At 38.4% G+C, this 25,873-nt stretch overlaps 1 protein-coding gene across 5 annotated transcripts in view; it reads left to right on the top strand.

Moving 5' to 3' along the window:
- C1QTNF7 (C1q and TNF related 7) overlaps nucleotides 1–24,815 on the top strand; it is a 116,202-nt gene extending 91,387 nt beyond the window's left edge. For 4 of the 5 annotated variants that reach the window (XM_044226098.1, XM_044226100.1, XM_044226096.1 and 1 more), the window contains 2 exons: nucleotides 15,359–15,604; nucleotides 21,157–24,815. In XM_044226098.1, coding sequence (XP_044082033.1) covers nucleotides 15,367–15,604; nucleotides 21,157–21,788 — 870 coding nt within the window. In that variant the 5' untranslated portion in view covers nucleotides 15,359–15,366 and the 3' untranslated portion in view covers nucleotides 21,789–24,815. Of the gene's footprint in view, nucleotides 1–5,653; nucleotides 5,771–15,358; nucleotides 15,605–21,156 lie in introns of those variants that run through there. The other variant, XM_044226097.1, reaches the window with a different exon arrangement.
- Nucleotides 24,816–25,873: the final 1,058 nt, after the last annotated feature.

Below are 25,873 nucleotides of genomic sequence, written 5' to 3'. Positions count from 1 at the left end.
GGGGTGGGTCAAGCTCCTCCAGAACCTACTTATTGCATTTCTCTGATCCTGTGAAAGCTGCAAGGGTTTTAGCTTCACAGTTTAGTTAAACATCCAGCTGGAAAATAAACAGCTTCTTTCTTGCGGGCACCTTTCCTACTATTGGTGATCTCTTAAAGTCCTTGCCTCTTGGCTAGAGAGGGGGTATCCCTCTTCCCTTTCTTCCCTCATGGGAAAGAAGGGGAGAGCTCATTAGCACTCTCTTATCAGCTTACAGCTTTTTACTTTGGAGGCTCTCTTCAACCGTTACTTATTTTTTTAACTTCTAGTTTTCTTTTATGTGGATGGAAAGTGGACCACAGCTCAGTGTCAGATCCAGCTGTTCTTAGCAAGTCTTAAAGGAATGTATGGACATTGATTGCCCATTATTCCTTGTTTTAAGTTCTCATTTGAAACTTAAGATGATGGGAAATCCAAATTAACATCCTGTTAAACACAGTTCTGTAATTATTTGATGAATGTCTGTCTTCTCCACTGGACTTTTCCTCTAAAAGGGCTCTACATTTACTCTCCCTTGAACACCAAGACCAAGCATTCTGTAGCTAGCATATAGTAATGCTTAATAAATATGTGATGAGGTAATGAATAGAAGAACAAGAGGAAGAAGGGAGAAGACCAGATTTGTATGACTGGAACCCTGTGGTTTAGAAGGACTAGAAGACAGGGCATCATTTGAACAAGAGAAGATCAAAGATTCCCAAAGCCTGACTGTCCATCAGAATTACTCATAGACTGTTTGAAAAATACAAATGCTTTGCCCTAATTTGCTGATATGCTGAATCAATAGACCTAACTGAGAGTCCATGACCTAAAGAAAGATCCAAATAATTTGCCAGGAGGGCTCAAGGGAAGACAAGGCTGTACCTGATGGGGAGAATCAGGGAGTCTTTTTGAAGCATCAAGGAGATTTTCTAGACAAAGCAATGGATAAGGATGAAAAATGTGAGCAAATGAAGAAAGGGGCATGGGGAAGACATGGTTAGTAGGAACTTGCAAGCCAGAGGAGATGAAATAAGTAAAGCAATGAGGCAAGAAAAGGATTAGATTCCAGACAGAATCTAGTGCTCCAGGAAGGAAGAGGACTCAGGTGTGCATTCCACCTACCTGAAAGCTCCTTAGATGCAGGAACCTGATCTTGTAAAGTTAACAACACCCTGTGGAGGTATATGGTATAGTAGTTGGGTGGGCCGATTGTGGATCAGACTATCCACTGTCTTTATTTCTAAAAGAAGAATGATAAAATTATTCATTTCAAGAGGTTATAATGAAGATTAAGGGAAGTAATTATGTAATGTCATAACATATAAGTTCTCATTGTATATCAGTTAGAACATTTTTTAATAATTCTAGTACCTAGGAAAATGGCAGTTCTGCACATATCTTCCCAACTTTGCATTTTGTTAAGATTAGGTTGGTGGCTTGAAATTGGCCATGATGGGAAGTGTTTTGTTTTTTTTTAAACACTCATCTTCCAGGAAATACAAATCAAAACCACAATGAGGCATCACCTTACACCTAACAGAACGGCTAAAATAAAAAAAGTTTAAATTAAAAAAAAAAAAAACAAGAAATAACAAATGTTGATAAAGATGTAGAGAAAAAGGAACTGTTGTATACTCTTGGTAGGAATGTAAATTTGTGCAGCCACTGTGAAAAACACTACAGAGGTTTCCCGCAAAATTAAAAATACCATATGATCCCATAATTCCACCACTGGGTATCTACCCAAAGAAAACAGAAATGCTAATTCAAAAAAATACATGCACTCCTATCATGGGAGTATTTACCCCAAAAGAAAACAAAAACAAAAACAACCCACTTAGCAAAACTGTGAATGAACCTGAACCCTTTTTTTAAAAAATTTTTTTAATTTTTTTATAAACATATAATGTATTATTAGCCCCAGAGGTACAGGTCCATGAATCACCAGGTTTATACACTTCACAGCACTCACCATAGCATATACCCTCGCCAATGTCCATCACCCAGCCACCCCATCCCTCTCACACCCCTCCACTCCAGCAACCCTCAGTTTGTTTCCTAAGATTAAGAGTCTCTTACGGCTTATCTCCCTCTCTGGTTTCATCTTGTTTCACTTTTCCCTCCCTTCCCCTATGATCCTCTGTCTTGTTTCTCAAATTCCTCATATCAGTGAGATCATATGATAATTGTCTTTCTCTGATTGACTTATTTCACTTAACATAATAACCTCTAGTTCCACCCACATCATTGCAAATAGGAAGATTTCTTTCTTTTTTTTGATGACTGCATAGTATTCTGTTGTATATCTATACCACATCTCATTTATCCTTTCTTTTGTTGATGGACATCTAGGCTCTTTCCATAGTTTGGCTATTGTGGACACTGCTGTTATAAACATTCAGGTGCACAAGCTCCTTTGGATCACCACATTTGTATCTTTAGGGTAAATACACAATAGTGCAATTGCTGGGTCATAGGGTAGCTCTGTTTTCAACTTTTCAAGAAACCTCCATACTGTTTTCCAGAGTGGCTGCACTAGCTTGCATTCCCATCAATAGTGTAGGAGGCTGAACACTTTTTTTGAAAGCTGAACCAACACACTGTTAGATGCTCTGTGGACATTGATAGGATTGTCTAGATTGAACTGCCTTTAGTTGAAAAGTGAGTTAAGGCTACAGGAAAACCAAAGCACAAGCTGAGAGGAAAGACTTCTCTGCATTGGAAAGGCAGAGGACAACCTTGGCCTTGGCATGACTGTCAGGCAAAAACAGAATCTGATTTTTTATTCTGATTTTTTATGCTCTAGGAGACAATTTCAAAGACTAGTTCTCTTTGAGGAGAAGAATATGTCTGAGAAGGTACAGATTATGAGTTATCTAAGATGAAAAATAACTTTTAAAATCTAATATTGCAGAACAGAAAAAAAGTAATGTGGTACCTAAATAATACAAGAAATTTTATCAGCAAACATTAAGGGGAAGTTAAGGAAATTGTGAATGACACAGAAGAGTGAATATAAATACCCATAATTTGTATCAATACTCTGCCAAGTTAAGGCAGTAATATAAGAATACATCTGTCTCTTTTGGAAGTCAAGAAACAATTTCTAAGTTCTTTGACAGAGATTGTGCTATTTCAAAGAGTGAATGAGAAAAGCCCATTAAGAAGTTATCACTTTATAATAACAAAGAACACATCCAAAGCCTGAAACACCTGACATTAAGCTTGAAAGGACTGGGTGTTCTAATTCAGCCTCTTAGAACACTTCAGTATGGGGAATCGGGAGATTCCTTGAAGTCAGAGAGTCAAATCTTACACATGACAAAGTGTTGTTGTGTGATGTTCTACTGGTATTAAACTAATGGAAGCATTTTACCCCCAGTGACCTGCTTTCCTATTTAAGTTCAATATGGTCCTTTTCTTTCAATGAATTGTTAGGATCCCATTTGCTTTTATTAGCATGTAGACTGCTTAAGACCTCAATCCTCCTCTCCATGAATAACCTAAGAATTCTAGGGGTTTGCTTGGTTCAAAGGAGTCATTCCTAATTCCTAATTCCAACCCAGGTAAAACATACAAAACAAAACCTTTGGTTGTCCACCTTTCCCATTGATTGAGCTGTCACCAAATGGTGACACCGTTGAACACTAGCCATGCACATTCCAGGAGGTGCTTTTGTAGAGGATGCTCTTGCTGACCCCAATATTACCCTCTTACTAAGTTTCAATATAATAATCCTTTTAATTCATCATTGTGTGTTTAACCACTGTTCCCCCAAGAATATCTGCTTGACAGAATGACTGAGAGCAGACAAACTTGCAGCCTCATTCACATACTGTACCAAAGCCACCACCCCAAAATTCTTTAGGCCTTACCTCCTGGTCAGTTCCATTCTGTGATTTCTTGATGATAGGCCTTAGACCAGACCAACCCTATAGTCCATGACTGATTTCCTTAAATATACATCATGGAGAGGAATTGGACCCTTGGTTCCTTCCTTCTAGAAGACCGTAGGTGCTTTAAGCAAACAATCTCAACACCTCGCCAGCCAAAAATTCCTGGGAGGAAAAACCTTCATTCAGCTACTTCCAAGTACCTACTTTTATGCACAACACTAAAAGAGTCACTTGAGTGACTTCTCTCAATAAATATCTCCTTCAAGGTATCTCGTATCTCTACCCATATGTGTAGATGTGGCATTTTTACAAATTTCATCTATTCAAACACAAGCACTTTGATGAGGAATACTAGAACTGTGAGAGAACTTAGAAATAATGAAAGATACAATTTCATTTTGAGGATGAGAAGACAAACCCAGGGATATCTGATTAAGATCATGCTCTATAAAATGGTGGTATCAGGGGAGGAGGGGGGTAAAACTGAAGGTGTTTAAGGGTACTAACTTGTAACAAGCAGTAAATAAGCCCTAGAGATCTAAGGCAAAATATAGTGAATACAGACAATACTATTGTATTATAACTATGTAATACGATGACAACAACAATCATATTACAATATATAAATATATCAAGTAACACACTGTACCTCTTACACTAACACAGTGCTACATGTCAAATTTACTCATTTGAGGAAAAAAAAAAAAGCACCCTACTCTAATTTAGCAAAAAACTGTCTCACTTCAGGACCCAAGGCATGGTTTTTACTACCTTATGATAGTACCCATATTTTGAACAGCCCAAAATTCAAAAGACCATTTCCTCCAGACAGGAAGGTGGATAGCTAGGGCAAAATGAGGATTAGCAGGATGGGGAGCCCATTCATCTTCTTTGTCAAATTTATCATCAGTGTCCACTTTGATAACTTTGAAAATACTTCTTCCAATTAGCACTCTCAAATGTTTGGAAAGAATGGTGGGGAAAGCAAGATAAAAACAAGATTTTTCAGTCACCAAATTTCCATAAGTGACATCATGAATTATATATTGCTGTTGCTAAGGAAATGTGAGAAGTACGTATCACAAGGGAACAAAGAAATTGATTGCATCGAAGATGAGTAGTCACAGGCTTTGGAGAATCATTCTGCCTTTTGAGTTGTTATGATCAGTTCTCTATAGTAACAAAGACATATCAGTCTTCTAAAAATACCCAATCATTTACCCATTCAGCAGAGAACAAAGAAAAGATCAGTGCAGTGTTCATAACCCTCTTCCATTTCACAGCACATAGGATGAGGGGCCCTTTTCCCGCCATATTTACCAAGAATATTTACCACCTCTCCTTGTTTGTTCCATGAGACAACACCCAATCCCTAGAATTTGAAGATTCTACCTTGAAAATTCTCAAATAGGAAATGACTCTTTTCTCTAAGTTAACAACTAATTTCCAGTCAGTGAGTAATTTTTTTCCTGAAACTTCCACTCAGTGGAAAACAAACGAAGAGGGAAAAACTTGAGTAAACAAATCTGAAAAAGAGACCATGACACACAGAGATGGAGGCAACTCTAAACATACCAGTCAAAGAAAGCAGGAGCTTAAGGTTTATCTCAAACAAAACCTTAATTTTGACCGGCCCCTGATTGAGCCTCACCCCATGAATGACTTCCAGGGCCTCTAGCTCTTTGGGACTAAAGGAAAGAATTATTTTTAGCACAACTATTTGGAAACCTCTGAGAACTTGGATCTCTTTTTCTGTCTGGTACCAAAGCAAGTTTTTCGCTGAAGCTCTCATGAAAGATCCTCAGTCTCTTGTGGATTTAGAATCCTGGAGCAACCCACCAAACCAGAGCAAGGTATGGTGTTTACTCTTTTTTTAGAACTTTGGCAAATGTAGATGCAGTGGCCCCTTTCATTACGGTAGCTTTCTGAGTTTATTAAACAGACAACTATTAGAAAATTCCATAAAACTGAAGGTCTGGGTTCCAATCTCTGATCTGACGCTAGCTGTGTGGCCATAGACAAGTTACCTGCCTTCTTGAGACATCTGTTCCTTGTCCAATCTACCACAAAACGGTCTTTTGGAAAGAGGATATGGACCTAACATTGCTCCGCTTGTCAAATGTTAGCATTTTTTACTTTGTACCATCATAGCACTTTACATAAAGTAGCCAAAGCTTTGTAAATCAATAAGCTGTTCTTTAAGGAAATATTGATGAATAAATATTTTCTTCATTCAACTTTTGTTCAACCAGTGGAGGGTTGAATGAAGTTCAAGTTGAATGAAGTTCAACCCTCCACTGCAGACCAGTCATTGTCCTAAAAATGTTGGTGGCACAGAGTTAATATTTTGGTGGAGAAAAAAACAATTTAAATAGATAGCCATAACACTACATGGATATGAGGTGCTGCTCACTGCATAGTGACAGAAGGGAAGGTGTTCCATAGCCAACAGGAGAGGCAGTTCTGAGGAGAGAAACTGGAGCCCCAAAGACAGAGATGAGGAACTACACAACAGAAGCAGCTGGAATGTGAACACCTCGGGTCCCCACCCTGTCTTGCTCACGCCTAGAGCCACTCCTGATGCAGCTAGGAAGGACAAAACTTGCTATTGTGAAATCTCTTCCTCTGCAGGCCAAGGATATGTCGTGTTTTGGCCACCCCTACTTACCTATCTTCTTCCTAATAATTTCCAGGCAGAATACATTCTCAAGTCGAATTAATAATTGAGTCCAGCCCTTCATCATGAAGTAATATTACAGTTTCCCTCACACAACATGGGGGAAAACTTGAGTGTTTGGAGACAAAAAGAGCTCAGTTCAAATCCTGACTGTGCCAGTTGTGTGGCTGTGTGGACGTGAGTCCTTGTAGTCTCAAATTTCTTATCTTTAAAATGAAGATAATGTTACCTATTGCATAAAAGTGGTGTAGGATGAAGTAAGCGATGTTTTAGAACACCCAGCACAGTCATAAAATTACTAGTAGGTTCCCTGCATCCCAACTCATATTGTTTTTTTCACTTGGTGTTTTGTTTTGTAGGGAAACAGACAACAAATACACGTCACCATTTTGAAGCATTTAGTTCTGGGGCAGCACGTATGCTCATACAGTTTTACAACCATCACACCACCATGCATCTCCAAAACTTTCTCATTCTCACCAACCAAAACTTGGTATTTCTTAAACATGAACCCCCCACCCTACTCCCCAGCCCCTGGCAACCACTATTTGACTTTCTGTCTCTATGATTTTGACTATTCTAGATGCATCTATAGGTAAAAATCATACAGTATTTGTCCTTTTGGGACTGGTCTAATTCACTCAGCATAAAGTTCTCAGATTCCTCCATGTTGTAAAATGGGTCAAAATTCCCTTCCTTTTAATGGCTGAATAATATTCTATTGTATGGAATATTGTGTTCATCCATTCGCCTGTTGATGGCTCTTGTGAAGACTGTTGCTACAAGCATGGATGTACAAACATCTGAGTCCCTGTCTTCACTTCTTTTACAAGTGCAACTGTTGGATCATATGGTAATTCTGGATTACATTTTTGAGGAATTAATTTATTATCACTTTATTATTATTATTAATTTATTATTATTATTAAGATTAGTTAACACCATCCATCACCTCTCATAATTATCACTTTTTGTGTGCAGTAAAAGCATTTATTGTGTGTCATAATCACATGCAGTAAAATCTATTCTCTTTCAAATATACAAAGAGAGAGTATTGTTAATTATAGCCACCATGCTACACATTAGGTCCCCAAAACTTGTTCAGTTTGTAGGTGGAGTTTGTATTATTTCACCAACATATCCCCATTTCCCCCACCCTCCAGCCCCTGACAACCACCATTCTACTCTCTGTTTCTGTGAGTTCAGTGTTTTGGATTACAGATATAAGTTAGATCATAGAGTGTTTGTCTTTCTCTGACTTATTTTGCACAGTATAATGCTTTCAAGGTTCATCCATGATGTCACAAACGGCAGGATTTCCTTCTTTTTATGGCTGAATAATATTCCATTGTAATATGCCACATTTTCCTTATTCATTTGTCAATGGACATTTAGTTTGCTTCCATGTCATGGCTATTATGAATAATGCTGCAATGAATGTGGGAGTACAGACAGCTTTTTGATATCCTGTTTTCATTTCCTTTGGATATATATGCAGAAGTGGGATTCCTGGATCATGTGGTGGTTTTATTTTTAATTTTTTGAGAAATCTCCATATTGTTTTCCATAATGGCTATATCAATTTACATTCTCACCAGCAGTGCACAAAGATTCCCTTTTTTCCATATCCTCAGCAAAACTTGTTATCCCTTCTTTTTGCTGATAGCCATTCTGACGATACAAGGTGGTATCTCATTGTGCTTTTGTGATTTGTACTCCACTGATGACTAATGATATTGAGTATCTTTTCATGTACCTGTTGGCCATTTGTATGTTTTCTTTGGGAAAATGTCTATTCAGATCCTTTGTCCGTTTTTAATCAGATTATTTGGTTTTCCCTGTTGAGTCATGTAAGTTCCTTTTGTATTTTGAATATTAATCTCCTACTTGATACATGCTTTGCAGTTTTTTTCCTTACACTGCTTTTTCATTTTGTTGAATGTTTCTTTTCCTATGCAGAAGTTTTTAGTTGGGTGTAGTCCCACTTGTTTGTTTTTGCTTTTGTTGCTTGTGTTTTGGTGTCATATCCAGAAATACTGTTGCCAAGACCAAAGTCAAGAATATTTTCCCCTGTTTTCTTCTAAAGGTTTTATGGTTTCAGGTCTTATATTTAAGTCTTTAATCCATTTCAAGTTGATTTTTTGAGGGGTGTAAGTTAGGGATCCAATTTCATTCTTTTGTATGTAAATATCATTGTCCCAACATCATTTTATTGAAGAGACTATTTTTTTCCCATGAAGGAAGTATTCTGGGCTTCCTTTTCAAATATTAATTGACTGTATATACATGGGTTTAATTTATTTTTTAAAAAAGAAAGAATCTCATCTGTGGGCACACTGTCTAAAATTTCAATTTTTGCAGTGATTTATTCAGTATTTCTCCAAGTATTTTTTATGGCTAGTTTAGCAAGAACAAAGAGTTCTATCACTAAATATCTTACAAAACACTACATACTACATGCATGCTTTACAGATTCAAAATACACTTTAACATAAACGCTGTGAAATCTAAATTACCATGAAGTAAATAGAAGTTTAAAAAACTAAGAACCTGTTACTGTAATCCCTACAGAAAAATAGGATACATTAACATCCCAGGACAGATCTGTTCAAGATTAACAATATTTCCAGAGCTTTGATTTTTCTCACTCCAAAGGAGCGAGATGTTGAAAAAAAATACATTTTAGCACATATTCTACATAAATTTGCATATTCAATGCAATCTTTCAAAATATTTTATGTAAGGAGTGTGACTGCAAATGTGTATGAGGGTTTTTTTGTAGTTTTGAAAATGATCTAAAATTAGATTATAGCATACAATGAGTTGCATACTTCAAATTGGTCAGATTTATGGTGTGTAAATTAAATCTCAATAAAGCTATAGAAAATATTGTAATGTTTATAAAGCCATGACCTGCAGAGTTCAGCCCCAGCCAAAATAACCAAGTTCACTGCAAACCTGTGGGAAAGTGGGTGAAGGATAGATTATTCAATATAAAGTATTGAAAATATACAGTTGGATCCCTATCTCACACTTGTTATCAGAAACATTCTAGAAGCACTGGTGCAGCAGTCAGTTAAGCACCCAACTCTTGGTTTCAGCTCCGGTCATGATCTCAGGGTGGTGAGACAGAACCCTGTGTTGGGCTCCACGCTCAGTGCACAGTCTGTTTAAGATTCTCTCCCCCTCTCCCTCTGCCCCTTCCCCACTTCTCTCTCTCTTTCTCTCCCTCTCTCTCTAATATAAATAAATAAACCTTCAACTGAAAAAGAAAAAGAAAGAAACATTCTAATGGGTCCAATATTAAATCTAAACAAATGAAACAACAAAAGAACTGAAAGTGGGAGAAATCTTTTTATTATCTTGAAGTGAGGAAGGCCTTTTCAAAATAATAAATTGAACTTCAAGAATGTTGGAGGCTTTTTTAAGATTTTATTTATTTATTTGAGAGAGAAAGAGCATAAGAGAGAGCATGAGCTGGCCAGTGAAGGGCAGAGGAAGAGGGAGAGGGAGCCACAATGGGGCTTAATCCCAGGACCCTGGGATCATAACCTAAACAAAGGCAGACACTTAACTGACTGACCCCCAAGGCGCCCCAAGAATGTTTTTGTGATAAAAATATTTTTAAATGCATTGAAGAAAATGTAAAGGCAAACTGGGAAAAGCTATTTGTTGTTAATGTCATAAACTATGTACAGGGATGCCTGGGTGGCTTAGTCAGTTAAGAGCCTGCCTTTGGCTCAAGTCGTGGTCCCAGGGTCCTGGGATTGTGACCCACATCAGGCTCCTTGCTTAGCAGGGAGCCTGCTTCTCTCTCTGCCTGCCATTCTTTTTGTGCTTGCTCATACTCTCTCTCTCTGGCAAATAAATAAATAAAATCTTTTAAAAAATAAAAGATAATGTACAAGCAATATATTAAAAGAGTATATTTATTTATATATTTTAAATATATAATATATTCAAAATATATCAATATTAAATATACATATTAAATCTATAAATATATTTATAGATTTAAGATATATATATGAGAAAATCTCTTAGCTACCTGAAAAGTCTAGACACAGTGTGCCAAAAACATAGAGAAGAAGGACACACAACAAACTAGCAACAATGATTGCCTCTAGAGAGGGAAAGCACATGTCTGTAAGACTGGGAGGAGGAAGAAGAGATTTACTTTTTATAAATGTGCATGTTCTGTCTATACCAAAAAAAGTAAATATTTAAAGTATTTCTAAATACTCTAGACTATGCAAAATTAAAACAATTCAAGTCTTTTGTTTGTGTTTTTCAAACATGGTGAAAGGGACCCACAGATTTCCAGAATATTTCATTAAGTCTCTCTTTTTTCTTTCCCTTGTAATATTCTCACAGTCCATTCTCTCTGCTTCATTTTGTTTTTCATAAAACTAACACCTGGACCCCCAAAATATCTCCTTCCTTGCCCACAACCTGAGGTTTTTTGTGCCAAACTCTACTCTAGATGGTTGTAGAAGTCAATGACTAAGACAAAGTCCCTGACCGTCAAGGAGATTACATTCTATCAGATTGGTGATAAACAATATTTTTAAATCATAATAAAGGTAATAATAATCTAGTGAGTTAGAGGTGGTGAGTACAAAGAAAAGAAAACAGTAGAGCAGAATGAGGGAGGGTCAGGATGTATGAAAGGCTATTGCAATGTTAAATACAGTGTAAGATTTACAATGGAATATTATGCCTCCATCAGAAAGGATGAATACTCAACTTTTGTATCAACATGGATGGGACTGGAAGAGATTATGCTGACTGAAATAAGTCAAGCAAAGAGAGTCAGTTATCATATGGTTTCACTTACTTTGTGGAGCATAAGGAATAACACGGAGGACATTAGGAAAAGGAAAGGAAAAGTGAATTGAGGGAAATTGGAGGGGGAGACGAACCATGAGAGACTGTGGACTCTGAGAAACAAACTGAAGGTTTTGGAGGGGAGGGAAGTGGGGGGTTGGGTGAGCCTGGTGGTGTGTATTAAGGAGGGCAAGTATTGCATGGAGCACTGGGTGTGGTGCATAAACAATGAATCTTGGAACACTGAAAAAATTAAATTAAATTTAAAAAAAAAAGAATTGGCTTCAGGGAGAGGGTGGTATTTGAGAAGACTCAGAAAGGGAGATGAGAGGGGAGCCTGGGTGGCTCAGTGGGTTAAGCCTCTGCCTTCGGCTCGGGTCGTGGTCTTGGGATCCTGGAATCGAGCCCTGCATCAGGTTCTCTGCTCGGTGGGGAGCTTGCTTCCCCCTCTCTTTCTGCCTGCCTCTCTGCCTACTTGTAATCTCTCTCTCTGTCAAATAAATAAATAAAAATCTTTTTAAAAATTAAAAAAAAAAAGAAAGGGAGATAAAAGAGTGAGACATGTAGATGTCTTGGGGCAGAAAGTTCTAGACAGAAGAAACAGTATGAACGCCCTAAGGCAGAACATTGCTGGTGTCACTGAGAAACACGAAGGAATTCATAGTGACTAGAGCTGGAGAGTGGGAAGGAGAGTAGAGGAAGATGAGAAGTAAGGAAGATGGGTACCCAATCCAGTAGAGCCTTGAAGACCATGTACTATGAGGTTTTTGACTTCTAAGTAAAATGAAGAACTAGTACAGGGTGATGCCACTGTAGTTTTCCATTATACCCTACACTCCTTTGTTATCATAGTAAATTGAGTCCCAAGACGTGAGCGGTCACTTACCGCCATGCTGTCATCGTGCATCAGGCACCACATCATGTTTTTCCTCAGTTCCAATGAGGATTGTTAATGGATAATCATTTTGAATGCTTTTCAAAAATTCTAACTGGGTAGGACAGAGGGCGTCTGCCAGTGCCTGGGTGGCTCAGTCAGTTGTGTCCGACTCTTGATTTCCGCTTCGGTCATGATCTCAGGGTCATGAGATGGAGCCCTGCCCTGAGCATCAAGCCTGTTTAAGATTATCTTCCCTCCCCCTCTGCCCCACCTCTTTTTATATAAATTAAAAAAGATTATATTCTAACTGGGGATGCTTCTAGCATTTAGACTATAGCACAGACAACTGAATGGGAAGAAATCAAAGAGGGAGACAACGCATGAGAGACTCTGAACTCAGGAACCAAACTGAAGGTTACAGAAGGGAGGGGGTTGAGGAATGGGGTAACCAGGTGATGGGTATTAATGAGGGCATGCGTAGTGATGAGCACTGAGTGTTACATGCAACTAATGAATCATTGAACACTACATCAACAATTAATGATGTACTATATGCTGGCTAATTGAACATAATAATAATAAAAATAAATAAATAAATAATAAATAATATCCTAATGCATTTGTCAATGAAAGGCAAACAATTTGTTCAATGAATGTATCTGTTCAGATTGTGGTAATTTTTACCTTCTTAGAGCAGCTTTTTCTTGGCTGTTGGAAATACTACTATCCTTCCAAGCACATCTTTAAAATTTCTCCTTCTTCTACCCACCATAATCTGGAAGCTTACCACAAGCTTCTTGATAAACTAATACCCAACTATGGGTATGTTTGTGTTTTCAGCATCTCCACCAGTGTCTGAGATGTCACTGCCCAAAGTGCCTTCTCTCCACATAATTTCAGATCCCTCATAGAACCAAATCCTGACCTCAGCCACAGCATCCCATTCCATGTCTCTCTTTTTTTAAAATATTTTATTTATTTATTTTACAGACAGAGATCACAAGGAGGCAGAGAGAGAGGAAGGGAAGCAGGCTCCCCACCAAGCAGAGAGCCCGACTCAGGGCTCGATCCCAGGACCCTGGGATCATGACCTGAGCCGAAAGCAGAGGCTTTAACACACTGAGCCACCCAGGTGCCCCTCCATGTCTCTTTAAACACCTTTTTATGAGTAACATCTATGAGCATGTTCCTCTCTTTCAAATTCCTTCTCAAAACCTTCTTTAATCAGTTTTTTACAAGAAAAAGCTAGCAATTTAATCACTATATTTTAACTATGGCAGGGGTATGCATAGAATGTTCTTTCATTTTCTTTCATCTGGAACACCCTTGAAAGGGCTCGTATCTTTATGAGATCCTCTGGGCTTCTCAGAAAGTGCCTTAATCCCAGTTGAGCAATGGGGATCAGTACTTTTGAGTTTGTGTTATATTACAGCAGACAGTACACAGCAAAAATATTCTCCTGGATTTGGGGGTGGGGGGTCATGTGGGGAGAGACACTTGCAACATGGAGATTTGGTCAAGGATACAGAGCCTATATTTGGGTAAGTTGCCTCAGTTTTTCACTAACAAGATTTCTAGGAAACAGATTTATTTGAAACCACATGTGCACACTGTGTTTTTCTCACTCTGTCATTCCTATGCTCTGGCAAATTTCTAGGTCTAATTCCAAGATGTTGCAATTTCCCCACAGGTATTATAAAACTGGTACTATGTGCCTGGTTAATTTTCTGATGTGACTGTCAAAAAACAAGGAAACTCCATCCGATTGCTTTTTTCACATTTTAATGTTACTTCCTTTGGGCGAGTATATGCCAGGCATGTACATCAAGCGTTGTTGAGATTTCTTATTAAAACACAGGCCCAAAACTATCCAAAACTATTGGATACTACTATCCTAAAACTATTCATTTACACCTCCCCAAAACCATGTGTATGCATTGTCCATCCAAGAAGCTACTAATCTTAAGGACCATTGAGCCTAGAAAATCAGGCGTCCCAGCCTATACTGCCCACCCCTCAGCTTATATGCCAAATTTCATGCTAACAAATGATCCATCATGTTCAGGATCCTATTTGTGGAGGGAAAAACAAAGTCCTATTAAATCATAGCTGAAGAGACCAGTTGTCTGCTTCCCTAGAAGCACATGGCATCATGCATGGTTTAATTTCACTCAGCTCTTTAATTGTGCCTTGGTGTTAATGACTTAATGGTTCACCAGGGCATTGTATCCTGTAGGTTTTAAATTAAAGTTTGAGAACCCCCCTTGCAGGACATGCACAGTACTCCAATTAACACTAATTGGTTTTACACATGATTATCAAGTGAAAAACATGTTTTCCTGAGAATGACACTTCTTTTCTCCTGCTTTAAAAAACCTGTAAATTCTAAAGAAATGATCATGGATGCATGCAAAGACTAGATATACCAATGTCTAGCATAAGATTTATATTGGCAGAAAACTGGAAGGAAATGTCTACAATAATCGTGTACATAAAGGAGAGTAGAGAAAAATGCAACTTTTTTAATGTTATGAATAACTTTTGAGACAGGAAGATGCTCATGACATACTGTTAAGTGAAAAAAGTTGAAAAAAAAATACAAGAATAGCATAATATCACTTTTCTCCACAACACAGACCAGAGGATGTGTGTATCAAAATGTTAATTATAATTATCTCTAGTGGTGAGAACAATGTTAATCTTGATCTTATTCATATACATTTCTAATTTTCTAAAATTATGCATTATTTTTGCAAAAAGAAAATGTTCTTTTTCAAAATCCGTCATTGACCCCACAGGAAAAAAAAATACAAGTGGCTTTATTTTGAAATTGTTTAAATCAATCCTTCATCTCCACCAACCCTTCTGTGGGGCACTGAGAACTCTCTATAAGTAATGTGTTAATAGTTTCCAAGAGAATTATGAGAGTAAACTGGGTTTTATACATGCATGGAAAGGTAAGCACAGGAGGGAGGGGTTGCTGATGCCCATTCCCATGTTCATTTATGCCAAAACTTCCACCTGAGTGGGTGCATTTATGTCCCTGTATTTCTTTTCCAGAGCCAAAGATGTTTATCTTGCTCTATGTTACAAGTTTTGCCATTTGTGCCAGTGGACAACCTCGGGGTAATCAGTTCAAAGGAGAGAGCTACTCCCCAAGATATATCTGTAGCATCCCTGGCTTACCTGGACCTCCAGGACCGCCTGGAGCAAATGGTTCCCCAGGGCCCCATGGTCGGATCGGCCTTCCAGGACGAGATGGTAGAGACGGCAGGAAAGGAGAGAAAGGTGAAAAGGGAGCTGCAGGTAATGAACAATGAAGTTCCCTAAACTCCCCTGGTCTGCGCTCAGTGGGGAGTCTGCTTGAAACTTTTCTCTCTTCTCCCTTTGCTCCTCCCCCACTGGTGCTCACGTGCTCGCTCGCGCTCTCTCTCTCTCTCTCTAAAATAAATTACTAAATCTTTTTAAATAAATAAATGAGCATGCCACCTTAAACTGTTTCCTTTCTTTATTGCCTTTTCTAATGAGAATTGCTCCTGAAATCCCTTCCCTACTTCACATTCTTTAATCGTAATTAATATTGAACCCTTTCTATGCTTTAAATACTGCTTGAAACTCTTTACTTGCAACCTTATTTTATTGTAATGACAACTTTTTCAGTTATCCCATTTTACAGATGAGAACACTGAGCAATAGCATGGTTAAATTAATTACTGAAGACGGAAGTTCACTACTAGTGACCGGCAGAGCTGGATTCAAACACTGACGCCTGAGACCACAGGGCGATCACAGCTAGCAGGCAATGTCTGGGTGTGCAAGGGCATGGATAGATAGCAGACAGATGGACAAGGAAGGGAAATGGACAGACGAAGCAGAAGCAGGAATCAGGAACCAAAAGCACAGGTACCATTCTGCTCTGTGATAATATCCAGAGCAGAGTCACGTGAAGGACTTCTAGATTTTACTTTTCAGAGATGGAATGACAATAGCAGTATATAGCCCACCCTTTCTGGTTCATCTCTTCCCCACCTATCCTGTAACAGCTAAAAAAAGTAGATTCTTACAGCTCTTGATGGCAACAGAATTGCCCTCTACGACTTCAGTGATTTTTACTTTTTCCCCCCACAAATAAGTTAGCCCAGGAAGATTGCCAGACTCTGCAATCCTTCAGAGTAAACCAAATTGAAATTCTAGAGAAGCTGTGTTAACTCTAAAAGAGGAAGTGATTTGGCATCAATCTTTGAAAACGAGTTTCTGAATGTAAAGTCTAGTACAAAAGATAGGAAGAGAAAAGTTAACCCATTCTAAGAAACCGATCTCTATCTAGTTATTGCAGCTGATTTACTGATATTACATGAAACAATAGCATAATATATATGCAAGTTACCAGATAATAACTCATTTCTGTATTTGCTGTGCAGAAAATACTTGGAAAACCAATTGCTACCAAACGTGTATGAGTATTGTTCAATATTAGATAAAAAACCTTACGTAAAGGTTTACGTAAAGGTTCAACAGCTTATCTACAGTAACACTTATGAATACAACTTATTGTGTCATGATCATGAATAGCCTTGAAATCCTGTAAGAACACCAGGATCAGAGTTACATATGACCAACCCTTTTAGTTTACTATGTCTGGAAGCAATAATGTAGTGTTTATACAAGCAGGCAATGGAGTCAGTTGGATTTAGGCTCAAATCTTGGCTCTTTCAATTACTAACTTAGTACCCTTGGGCAAATAGCTACTTTGAGCCTCAGTTCCCTCATTTGTCACCTGGGAATAGTAGGGATGATTGCAATGATTAAGTGCAATAATACATATTAAACACTTAGTAGAAAAGCGGTCATGTGGTAGGCACTTAGGAAATGTTAGCTGTTGTTACATATCACACAGTGGTCCACAAACATGAGTCATAGCTAAGTTCCTGAATATCCAAAGTCGTATAATAAACCAGAAATGAGTGATGGGTTTCATGAGGTAGTTCTAATGTCATTTAAAAATAGGTATATGGATATGCATTCAGATTAAACTGAATGTTCATAATTGCTACAATTTTAAATATACAAGGCCAGCTACACCGCATAGTCATCTATCTACCCATGCTTTATTCTTCAGCAAGGTTCTTGTGTACATATTGCTATCTGGTAGTATTCTAAACCAGTGTTTCTCAACCTCCACCCTAATGACATTTGGGGCCAAACAATAAGCTACTGTGGTATGGCTCTCCTAATATTGTAGAACACTTAGCAGCATCCCACTAGATGCCAGTGGTAACCTCACCACCCATGACAACACAAATGCCCCCAGACATTGCCAAACATCCGTTGGTGGGCAGTATAAATTTGTTCCCTATTACTGTTGTAGACAATGAGAACACAAACATGAATAAGACATTGTCCTTGCCTTGATAAACAAACATGGGGATGTGGGAGGCCAGTATAGAAACATACAATTACAATATTCACCATCATCATTGTAACCATTTATTAAGAGCTTACTGTGTCAGGAATTTTACATTTAGTACTTATCATCTACCATAACCCTGTTAGAAATCATTACAATCAACAATTACAATGTTACAGTGAAAACATTGAGATTCACAAATAAAATGACTTCCCCAACCTGAGATGACTTAAATCCAATATACACAAATACACATAAAGGATATGTAAGAGCCAAGAAAGTTACGAATGTCTGTGTGTTCAATGAAGAAAAACACACCCCATTTACGAACAATAGAAATGGAGCTCTGGGGCTTTGGGGACAAGCTTTTAATGCAGATGAAACTGGACACACTGTGTCCTTTGATTCTTCTGTCCCCTCGAATGATACCACAAATGTCTTCTCATTCATATACTGGTGGTAAACATCCCCATCACATTCATCCAATCAAGGGCAAGCAAAATCAAGCATAGTTTTGTCCAACTTCTTTACCTTAAATTACAAGCACAGAACTTATTATACCAAATTAGAAATGTTCTTTTAAAAATATCTGCCTCCCTCACTGGTCTATAGCAATTAGTCTTGTAGCCTAATATCACAAATTAATTTAATCTGAATGCACATCCTTATAGATAAAATAACACTAGAACCAGCTCATGAAACACATAATTCTACTTTATTAAATGGCTTTAGATATTCATGAACATATTTGCAGATCACAGTATAATACATAGTAACAGCTAACTTGAGGGTAGGACAGGGGTCATTCATGTCAAGGTCCCACTCAGCCCCTTGCATAGTGCCTAGCATGTAATGGATGGTCAAAAAAAATTACATGGTTTAGATGTATGTATACATACACATATAAATCTGTGGATGGATGGATGGATGGATGGATGGATGGATGGATTGACGGATGGATGGGAGAAAGAAATAGTACTGAAGAAGAAATCTTTTTAAGCCCATTTCCTAGAGAACTAATAATTCCTTTCTCCAAGTATCAGTACCTAAGCATAGACTAACAACTACTCCATTAATTCTCCTCTCTACCCAAGTATATGCCTGAATAGGAAGGGATAGAGTGATGTATCCCTTCATTCCATTATTCATTAATTGGCCCTTAGCACAAGTGCAAATTCTTCATGCAAACAGGAAGAATTACTTCAAGTTATTATAGTTAATCCCTGATTATCTAATTCAATAACCATAGAAAATCCAAACACTGAGATTGGACTTAAATCTAATTCTTCATATTACAAATGGAGCATTGGAAACACAGACAAGAAGTGACTTGCCCAAAGTCACAAAAGCAGGAGGATTGGAGTACATAATAGTTGAAATTGTTGTTGATACCAAAAAGTTTTTTTATTAATATATCAAAGGTCACTCAGGGAGACAGCAGAAGTTAAGCTCCTATTGAAAATAAAAATAACAATTTAGAAGTTGTGGTCCTCGATTCACAAATAAATTCAACAGTAAGATAGTATTCATATTTTATTCCTACCAAAAAGAAGCAAAAGTTCAGACTATTTCAAGAAATAAACACAGACTATACTCTGGCTGGGACCAGTGGAGTTTCAACTTCACAACAAAAGCCACCTAAAACTTGAGGAGAGTTCTATGATCAGTAGTAACACTGATTCCAGTCACCAAAAAAGGGTTTCATTCATGATTAGATTCTTCTGTGCATCATAAATTGTTAAAAAACCTCTTTCCAAAATTACTAAAACAAAATACTGTACGTTTTAAGGGTATAGCATTAACTCTCCCCAAATTTACATTATTCAGAATATTTCTTTCCTACATTTGCCAAATAACTGAAAAATTATTAAGCTCAAGCACTGATATACATGTAATATTCAAATAAATGATACCAGAGCACTATCAAGATAAAAAGGTTTAGCTTAATAAAAGTTCCCGAGAACAAATACATAGTTAAGAGTATGTAGATAACCACACAGTATACCAATAATATATTTTCCCTGACTACAGAAGCCATGATAAATTACCAATAATTTGGATATTTTTGAGGGTATATCATTATACAAGCATTATTTACAGAATGGATTTGACCATAAAAATTAAATGGCATTTCATATTTTGTTAATTAATATTTTAATTAAATATTTTATATAATATAATACACATTATGTATTATATATGTAAAACATATGTATAACATATATTTTATATAATATATAAATAATATATAATATACATTACATATATTATATATATGGTTTAAAAATTGAATAGATGTTGCTTATCCGTTTCAACCAATGATCATAATTTCTCTGCATTTAGCCTGTGGTTGATCTGTAGGTATAAAGATTTAGACAAACAGAAAATACTTCACTGTGGTGATTTTGAATTTGTTGAAATCCTTTCACAGATATTATGTCTTTTCTATATATAAGGAGACCCAGAGAAATTAAGGGACTTGCCTAAAATGATACAACCATTTAGCTGCAAAGCCAAACAGACTTTAGGATTCTTGATTCCAGCCCCAAAGGTAAGAGGCACTTTGATGAAGGGGAAGCATCATTACACTAGGACTTGGATTCCAGTCTTAACCTTGCTACAAAAGCAAGTTTCTTCCCCTCTCTGGGATTCAGTTTTCTCCTCCAAAAAAGGACTACCGCATAGGGGTGGCCCTCACTGTTGTTTGGTTATCAGCATATTGAGAGCCCTCACTACGTGCTGGTGCACTCTACAATGTACCCTCCAGCACCTGCCTCGGGGGCATGCTCAAGCTCCAGAGTCAGGCAGGCGTGAGTTCAGGTCACAGCTCCATCACTTACTACCCATTTTCTTGAGCAAACTAACTTCTTTGTGGCTCAGTCTCCCCACCTGCAAGAGAAGCAATAATAATTTCCTAATCCATAAAATTGTTGCAAGGCCTAAAGAAGACAATGTCTGTGAATAAAGTGCTGTCCCTGGTACATCATAAATGTTGAATAAATATGAGCTAATCTAATCTTCATTAATTCTTGTATTAATACCGATAGAAGTGGAATGGGGCATAAGACAAAATAGCCTTGAAGGATTCATCTGGTTCTGTCTGCCCCCATGACCCCACTCTGGGGAATAATATCATTATGCTCATTGAATTCCTCCTGTAGTGACAAATACTGTATGTGACTGATTTCATTGCAGATGATTCATCACCAAAATAGCATTCAAATGATTTCTTATGTACTCAGGAAAATTAACCTGAAATTCGGATGAAAATTTTCTATTTCCATTTTGATGCATCAGTGATTTTTTTTAAAGATGCATTAGTATTTAGTAGTATACTCTTGAAAGTTGATTGGAGAGACACATCTAGGGTGTCCTGGCACTTTGTGGGGCATGCTGTTTGTGACTGTATATATGGAGGAACTATCAACTAAACTGTAAACTCTTTTTAAAGGTTTGAGAGGTAAGACTGGACCACTGGGCCTTGTTGGAGAGAAAGGGGACCAAGGAGAGACTGGGAAGAAAGGACCCATGGGACCAGAGGGAGAAAAAGGAGAAGTAGGTCCAGCTGGGCCTCCTGGAGCAAAGGGAGACAGAGGAGAGCAAGGGGACCCAGGGCTGCCTGGAGTTTGTAGATGCGGAAGCATTGTGCTCAAATCTGCCTTTTCTGTTGGCATCACTACCAGCTACCCAGAAGAAAGGCTACCAATTATATTTAACAAGGTCCTCTTCAATGAGGGAGAGCACTACAACCCTGCCACAGGGAAGTTCATCTGTGCCTTCCCAGGGATCTATTACTTTTCTTATGATATCACATTGGCAAATAAGCATCTGGCAATTGGGCTAGTTCACAACGGGCAGTACAAGATAAAGACATTCGATGCCAACACAGGGAACCATGACGTTGCTTCTGGGTCCACGGTCATCTATCTGCAGCCAGAAGATGAAGTGTGGCTGGAGATCTTCTTCACTGACCAGAACGGCCTCTTCTCAGACCCAGGTTGGGCAGACAGCTTGTTCTCCGGATTTCTCCTATATGTTGACACAGATTATCTAGATTCCATATCTGAAGATGATGAGCTGTGATTAGGACTCATGTCCTGAATGTTCCAAGATCCTTATGGCAGACACTTTGATTTAATCTGGGCCTTTGGAAGATGGAGCAAGCAGAAATGAAACCCAGAGAGACTCCCACTCAGATTCCAAATCACTTACAGAGAATTCTAGCAGCATCTATTAAAGTAAGATGAACCACCAAATGGTTGAAAGCACACCAAAATGAATTCTATAAAACAATAACCCCAGATAAGAATCCCCTTGAGAGCAGTGTTCATAAATATTTAAACAAATTAAAGACAATGTTAACAAATTTTCTGTTAAACTCCCTGAGTGATAAAATCAGCTGGCAATAATGCTGTCTCATTAAATCTTCATAAAATTGTATTTTTGCTTGCTGTTTAAGAGAATCAACACCCGAGACGAAGTCTTTAACAATTCTCAAAAGTCAAAAACTAAAGGTAAGAGATACTGAGTAATTTCTGGCAAGCTAAAGTGAAGAGATAACTTCCTTTGTTTTGTTATTTGTTCCTTCACGCTCGTGTATGTATTCGCTCAACAACTCTTTAGTAGGCCTGTGTAACCCAGACACAGTGGTGGTGGGTCAGATTTAATAGTGAGTTGAAACAAAGTCTCTACCTTCATACAGGCTGGTATGTGATGAGCATACTGTCACAATTCAGTGAGATGTGCCCTGACAGACTGACTCGAAGATGGATGCACATGGGAGCTGCTCTATCCTGGAGAAGGGAGACAGAGAAACTTTTACACATGGAAAAGCGCTAAGCATTCTAAGTTGTGTATGTTTAAGGAGGTGGGAGGAATACAAAGAAAACATGAATTCAGCAGCTGCATTCACCCCATCTCACCCTCATAACACCACTGGTATTTGCCATTGGAAAGGGGTTAAAAATCTGAGAGATAGAGGGGGCCCAAGAGGAGTAATGTAAATGAAGAGACACAAGTTACTGAGATCAGCCTGGAGAGCATTCTCCTAAATCCTTTAACCTGACAGTTTCCCAAGACAATTATTATTCCTCTTAGCTTGTGCAAGAATGAGGGCACTACTTTACATTGTCAGGAGGCATTATTTCTCATAGATCTCCAAGGTATGGAATTCAAGTAAAGTGAAGTATATGTTCACTGATTTATCACGTGTTGATGGGGGTGAACGGGAGGAAGATGAAGAGAAGCCAGACATCTGAACAAGTAACTGTCCCTTCCAAGCCTCACAGCTCCCACAGTCCCGTGGTCTCTCGGAGTGAGCGTCTGGTTCCCTACTGCAGCACAGTTCTTCACCATTCCATCCCAGTCAGGATTGTCTCCCATCTGCCGCCCCCTTACTCTCTTCCTTTTTGGTGGCTTCTGCTCCTCCTTCCATGTGTTCTCTCTTGGCTCATTTATTTGATAAGCTTTTTTTATGCTTCCTCTCTGTGAGTCACCACAGGATTCTGTGATGATGGAGGAACACCAAGGTGAACACGGCCCAGCCCCTGCCACCCAATTTCCAAGAACATGAGGAAGGACATGACATGCACACACATACACACATACACAAAATACCAAGAATTCTGGAAATGAGCAGGCTAAATCATGCTAAGTGCTAACCTGGACATAGAGACAAACGCTCCAAAAGAAATGCTGAGGGGAACATGTTTACTCTCCAATTGGTGGGTGAGAGAAGAGGGCTTGGGAAATCTCCTCTGCCCCTTGCACTTTCTGAGGTAGCTGGGACATAGAAGGGCCAAGGTAGGGAGAGAGGTAAGAATGGGGTCAAAGCATGATAGAAAGAACACAGACCCAGAAGAGCCTCAAATGTCAACCTGACAAATGTGGACCTCAGTTATGAGGAACCTTGGGGTCCTTGTGTGTCCTAGAGCTGGGGGCTGCTGTGATCAGAGATGACACTGGCAATGACCAAGCAGCGATGTATAAGGGCAATGCCTGCTTCTCCCATTGGCAGACCTACTTCCCAACATCTTCTCCTGCATGTCATGCTTTGCCCATTGGTTGCTCTCCTCCAGAGTCAGGACACAGGTCTGGAAGGCCAAGAGCAATGAAAGTAGAGAAGAGAAAGCAAAGGTGGTTTGGAATAGTCACGTGCTATGACATAACAGCTGGACCTGGAAGGCCAGGCTACAGAGTGTAAAAAACAGCCAACAGCAGAAGCTCATCTGAGGAACATGAAAATATGGGCCTTTTGAATACCATGGGATTTGCTGGAGAAACTGGAAAAGAAGGATTTATTATAGAAAATCATGACCCACAAAATTATTGTGTAATTTAATTTTTTTTTCTGACCGCGATCCATTCATGCATTCATTTTGTGGACATTGTTTACTTATCTTTGAAATGTTTCTTTCATTACAAAGCCTATTTTGAGTAGCTTTTTTAAACTCGTGCTTCTTCAGCTGGCTCTAGGCCCAAAGATGAATTTTATTTTGAAATATCTGGTGGGCTGGTGATGGGGACCAGAGACCTAAGGTGGGAAAGGAAAGACCATTTTGGTAATAAAAGGATAAACTCCTTAAGCAAACATAGGTATCTTTATTCCTTAGAAAAGAAATGACAGATAGCATTTATCCACATTTATGGGTATTTGCATAAAAAAAATAATGGAAGTCTGATTTTGGTTTAAAAAAAAAAGAATTCTAAGTCTCATTCCAATCATGCTTTGTGAGGGCTGACTTGTAATGAATATGTATTAAGAGAGATTTATTAACTATATAACATCTTGTTCCAGAAAGAATTTAGAGTCACTTGCAAAGACAGATCAAACACAGAAAGAATGCGTTAGTCAGAATCAGGTGAGAATAAAAGGGCAAAACAAATTTTTAAAAAGTGAGAACAGCACAAAACATGGGTGTGCCTGTGTAGCACACTTTCGGGACATGTGAGTTTCCTGTACCTGCGCATGCATAAGGGCATTCCCGTGTCATTCGTCATTGTGAATGATGTTGTTTGCAGTCATAAGAAGGTTCTATAAACTCTGAATATACTTCTTCTGTGCCAGTCTGTGGAAATAGATCATGGACATAAAAATATTTCAGAAATTGACTAACGTGTTGTCTGATACCTTCTTCTCTCTCACCTTCTGTAGCCTCCACTTCCAACAAACAACATCCATACCCCACCTGTCACCAAAGCCAAACCTAAAGGACATTGTTGATGTTGTTCTTCCCCTTCCCACTGAATTTTATTCAGTATAAATTCCTTAATGTTTCCATCTCTTTCACATACAGTTCTGAGTCATCACATCTTTCCATCCCCAATGTCAAGGTTTCATTCATACACTCATCGTTATTTCCCCAGATGAGTAAAAACTTTCTAACTGACCCTCTGCCTCCAGCCACAACCCTCCAATCCATTCTCTCCAATTACAGTTATGATCATGTCAATCCACAGTTTAAAGGCCAACAATGGCCCTGCAGTATGAAAGAGGCCAGGAACTTTTGGAGACTTTGCTATCTGGTATTCATTCCATATCCTTTTTCTGGTATTCATACCTGATTTCCTTCTGAAGGACCACCCTCCTTTACATGCTAAGTCGTTGAACTTCTAAATGGAATTGACTCCGATACTATGTAGATCACGGACCTGAACAATCAGAGCATAGCATTGCATTCACCAATATAATTGATTCAGGTGACTCAATTAGAGACTGAGACTTTACTAGGACTTCTCTAGAAGAGAATCTCATTCTTTCCCATTGAACTTGAGCCTGTGAGACTCTTTGAGCTATTCTACCATCACAGAGCATAATTCCATTCGAAATGGAGCCACACACAGGAGGAGTAAGGACAGAGATAAAGAGAGTCTCCATTCGAACATTAGATATGCCTATAGCCAGGCTTCCTTGGACCTTTCAGTTACAGTTACTATTCATGCCATTTTTACCAAGTCTACCTGAGGGGGGTATTCAACCATTAGCAAAAGATATCCTACCTAATATTAACACCCTTTAGCAAGGCACATTAGGCCCTTTGGGATATAGCCTCTGCTTACTTTCGTAGTCACATTGCCGAAAGTCACCACAAGAAATCTATAATCCAAGTGAATGCAGGATAACTATAGTTCTAGGATGCCTTGTTCCTGTGTGCCTCAGACCCTTTGCA

Source organism: Neovison vison, chromosome 11 (assembly GCF_020171115.1).
Source record: "Neovison vison isolate M4711 chromosome 11, ASM_NN_V1, whole genome shotgun sequence".
In the NCBI taxonomy this organism is placed as follows: Eukaryota; Metazoa; Chordata; class Mammalia; order Carnivora; family Mustelidae; genus Neogale; species Neogale vison.
This window is presented reverse-complemented; position numbering and strand designations above follow the sequence as displayed.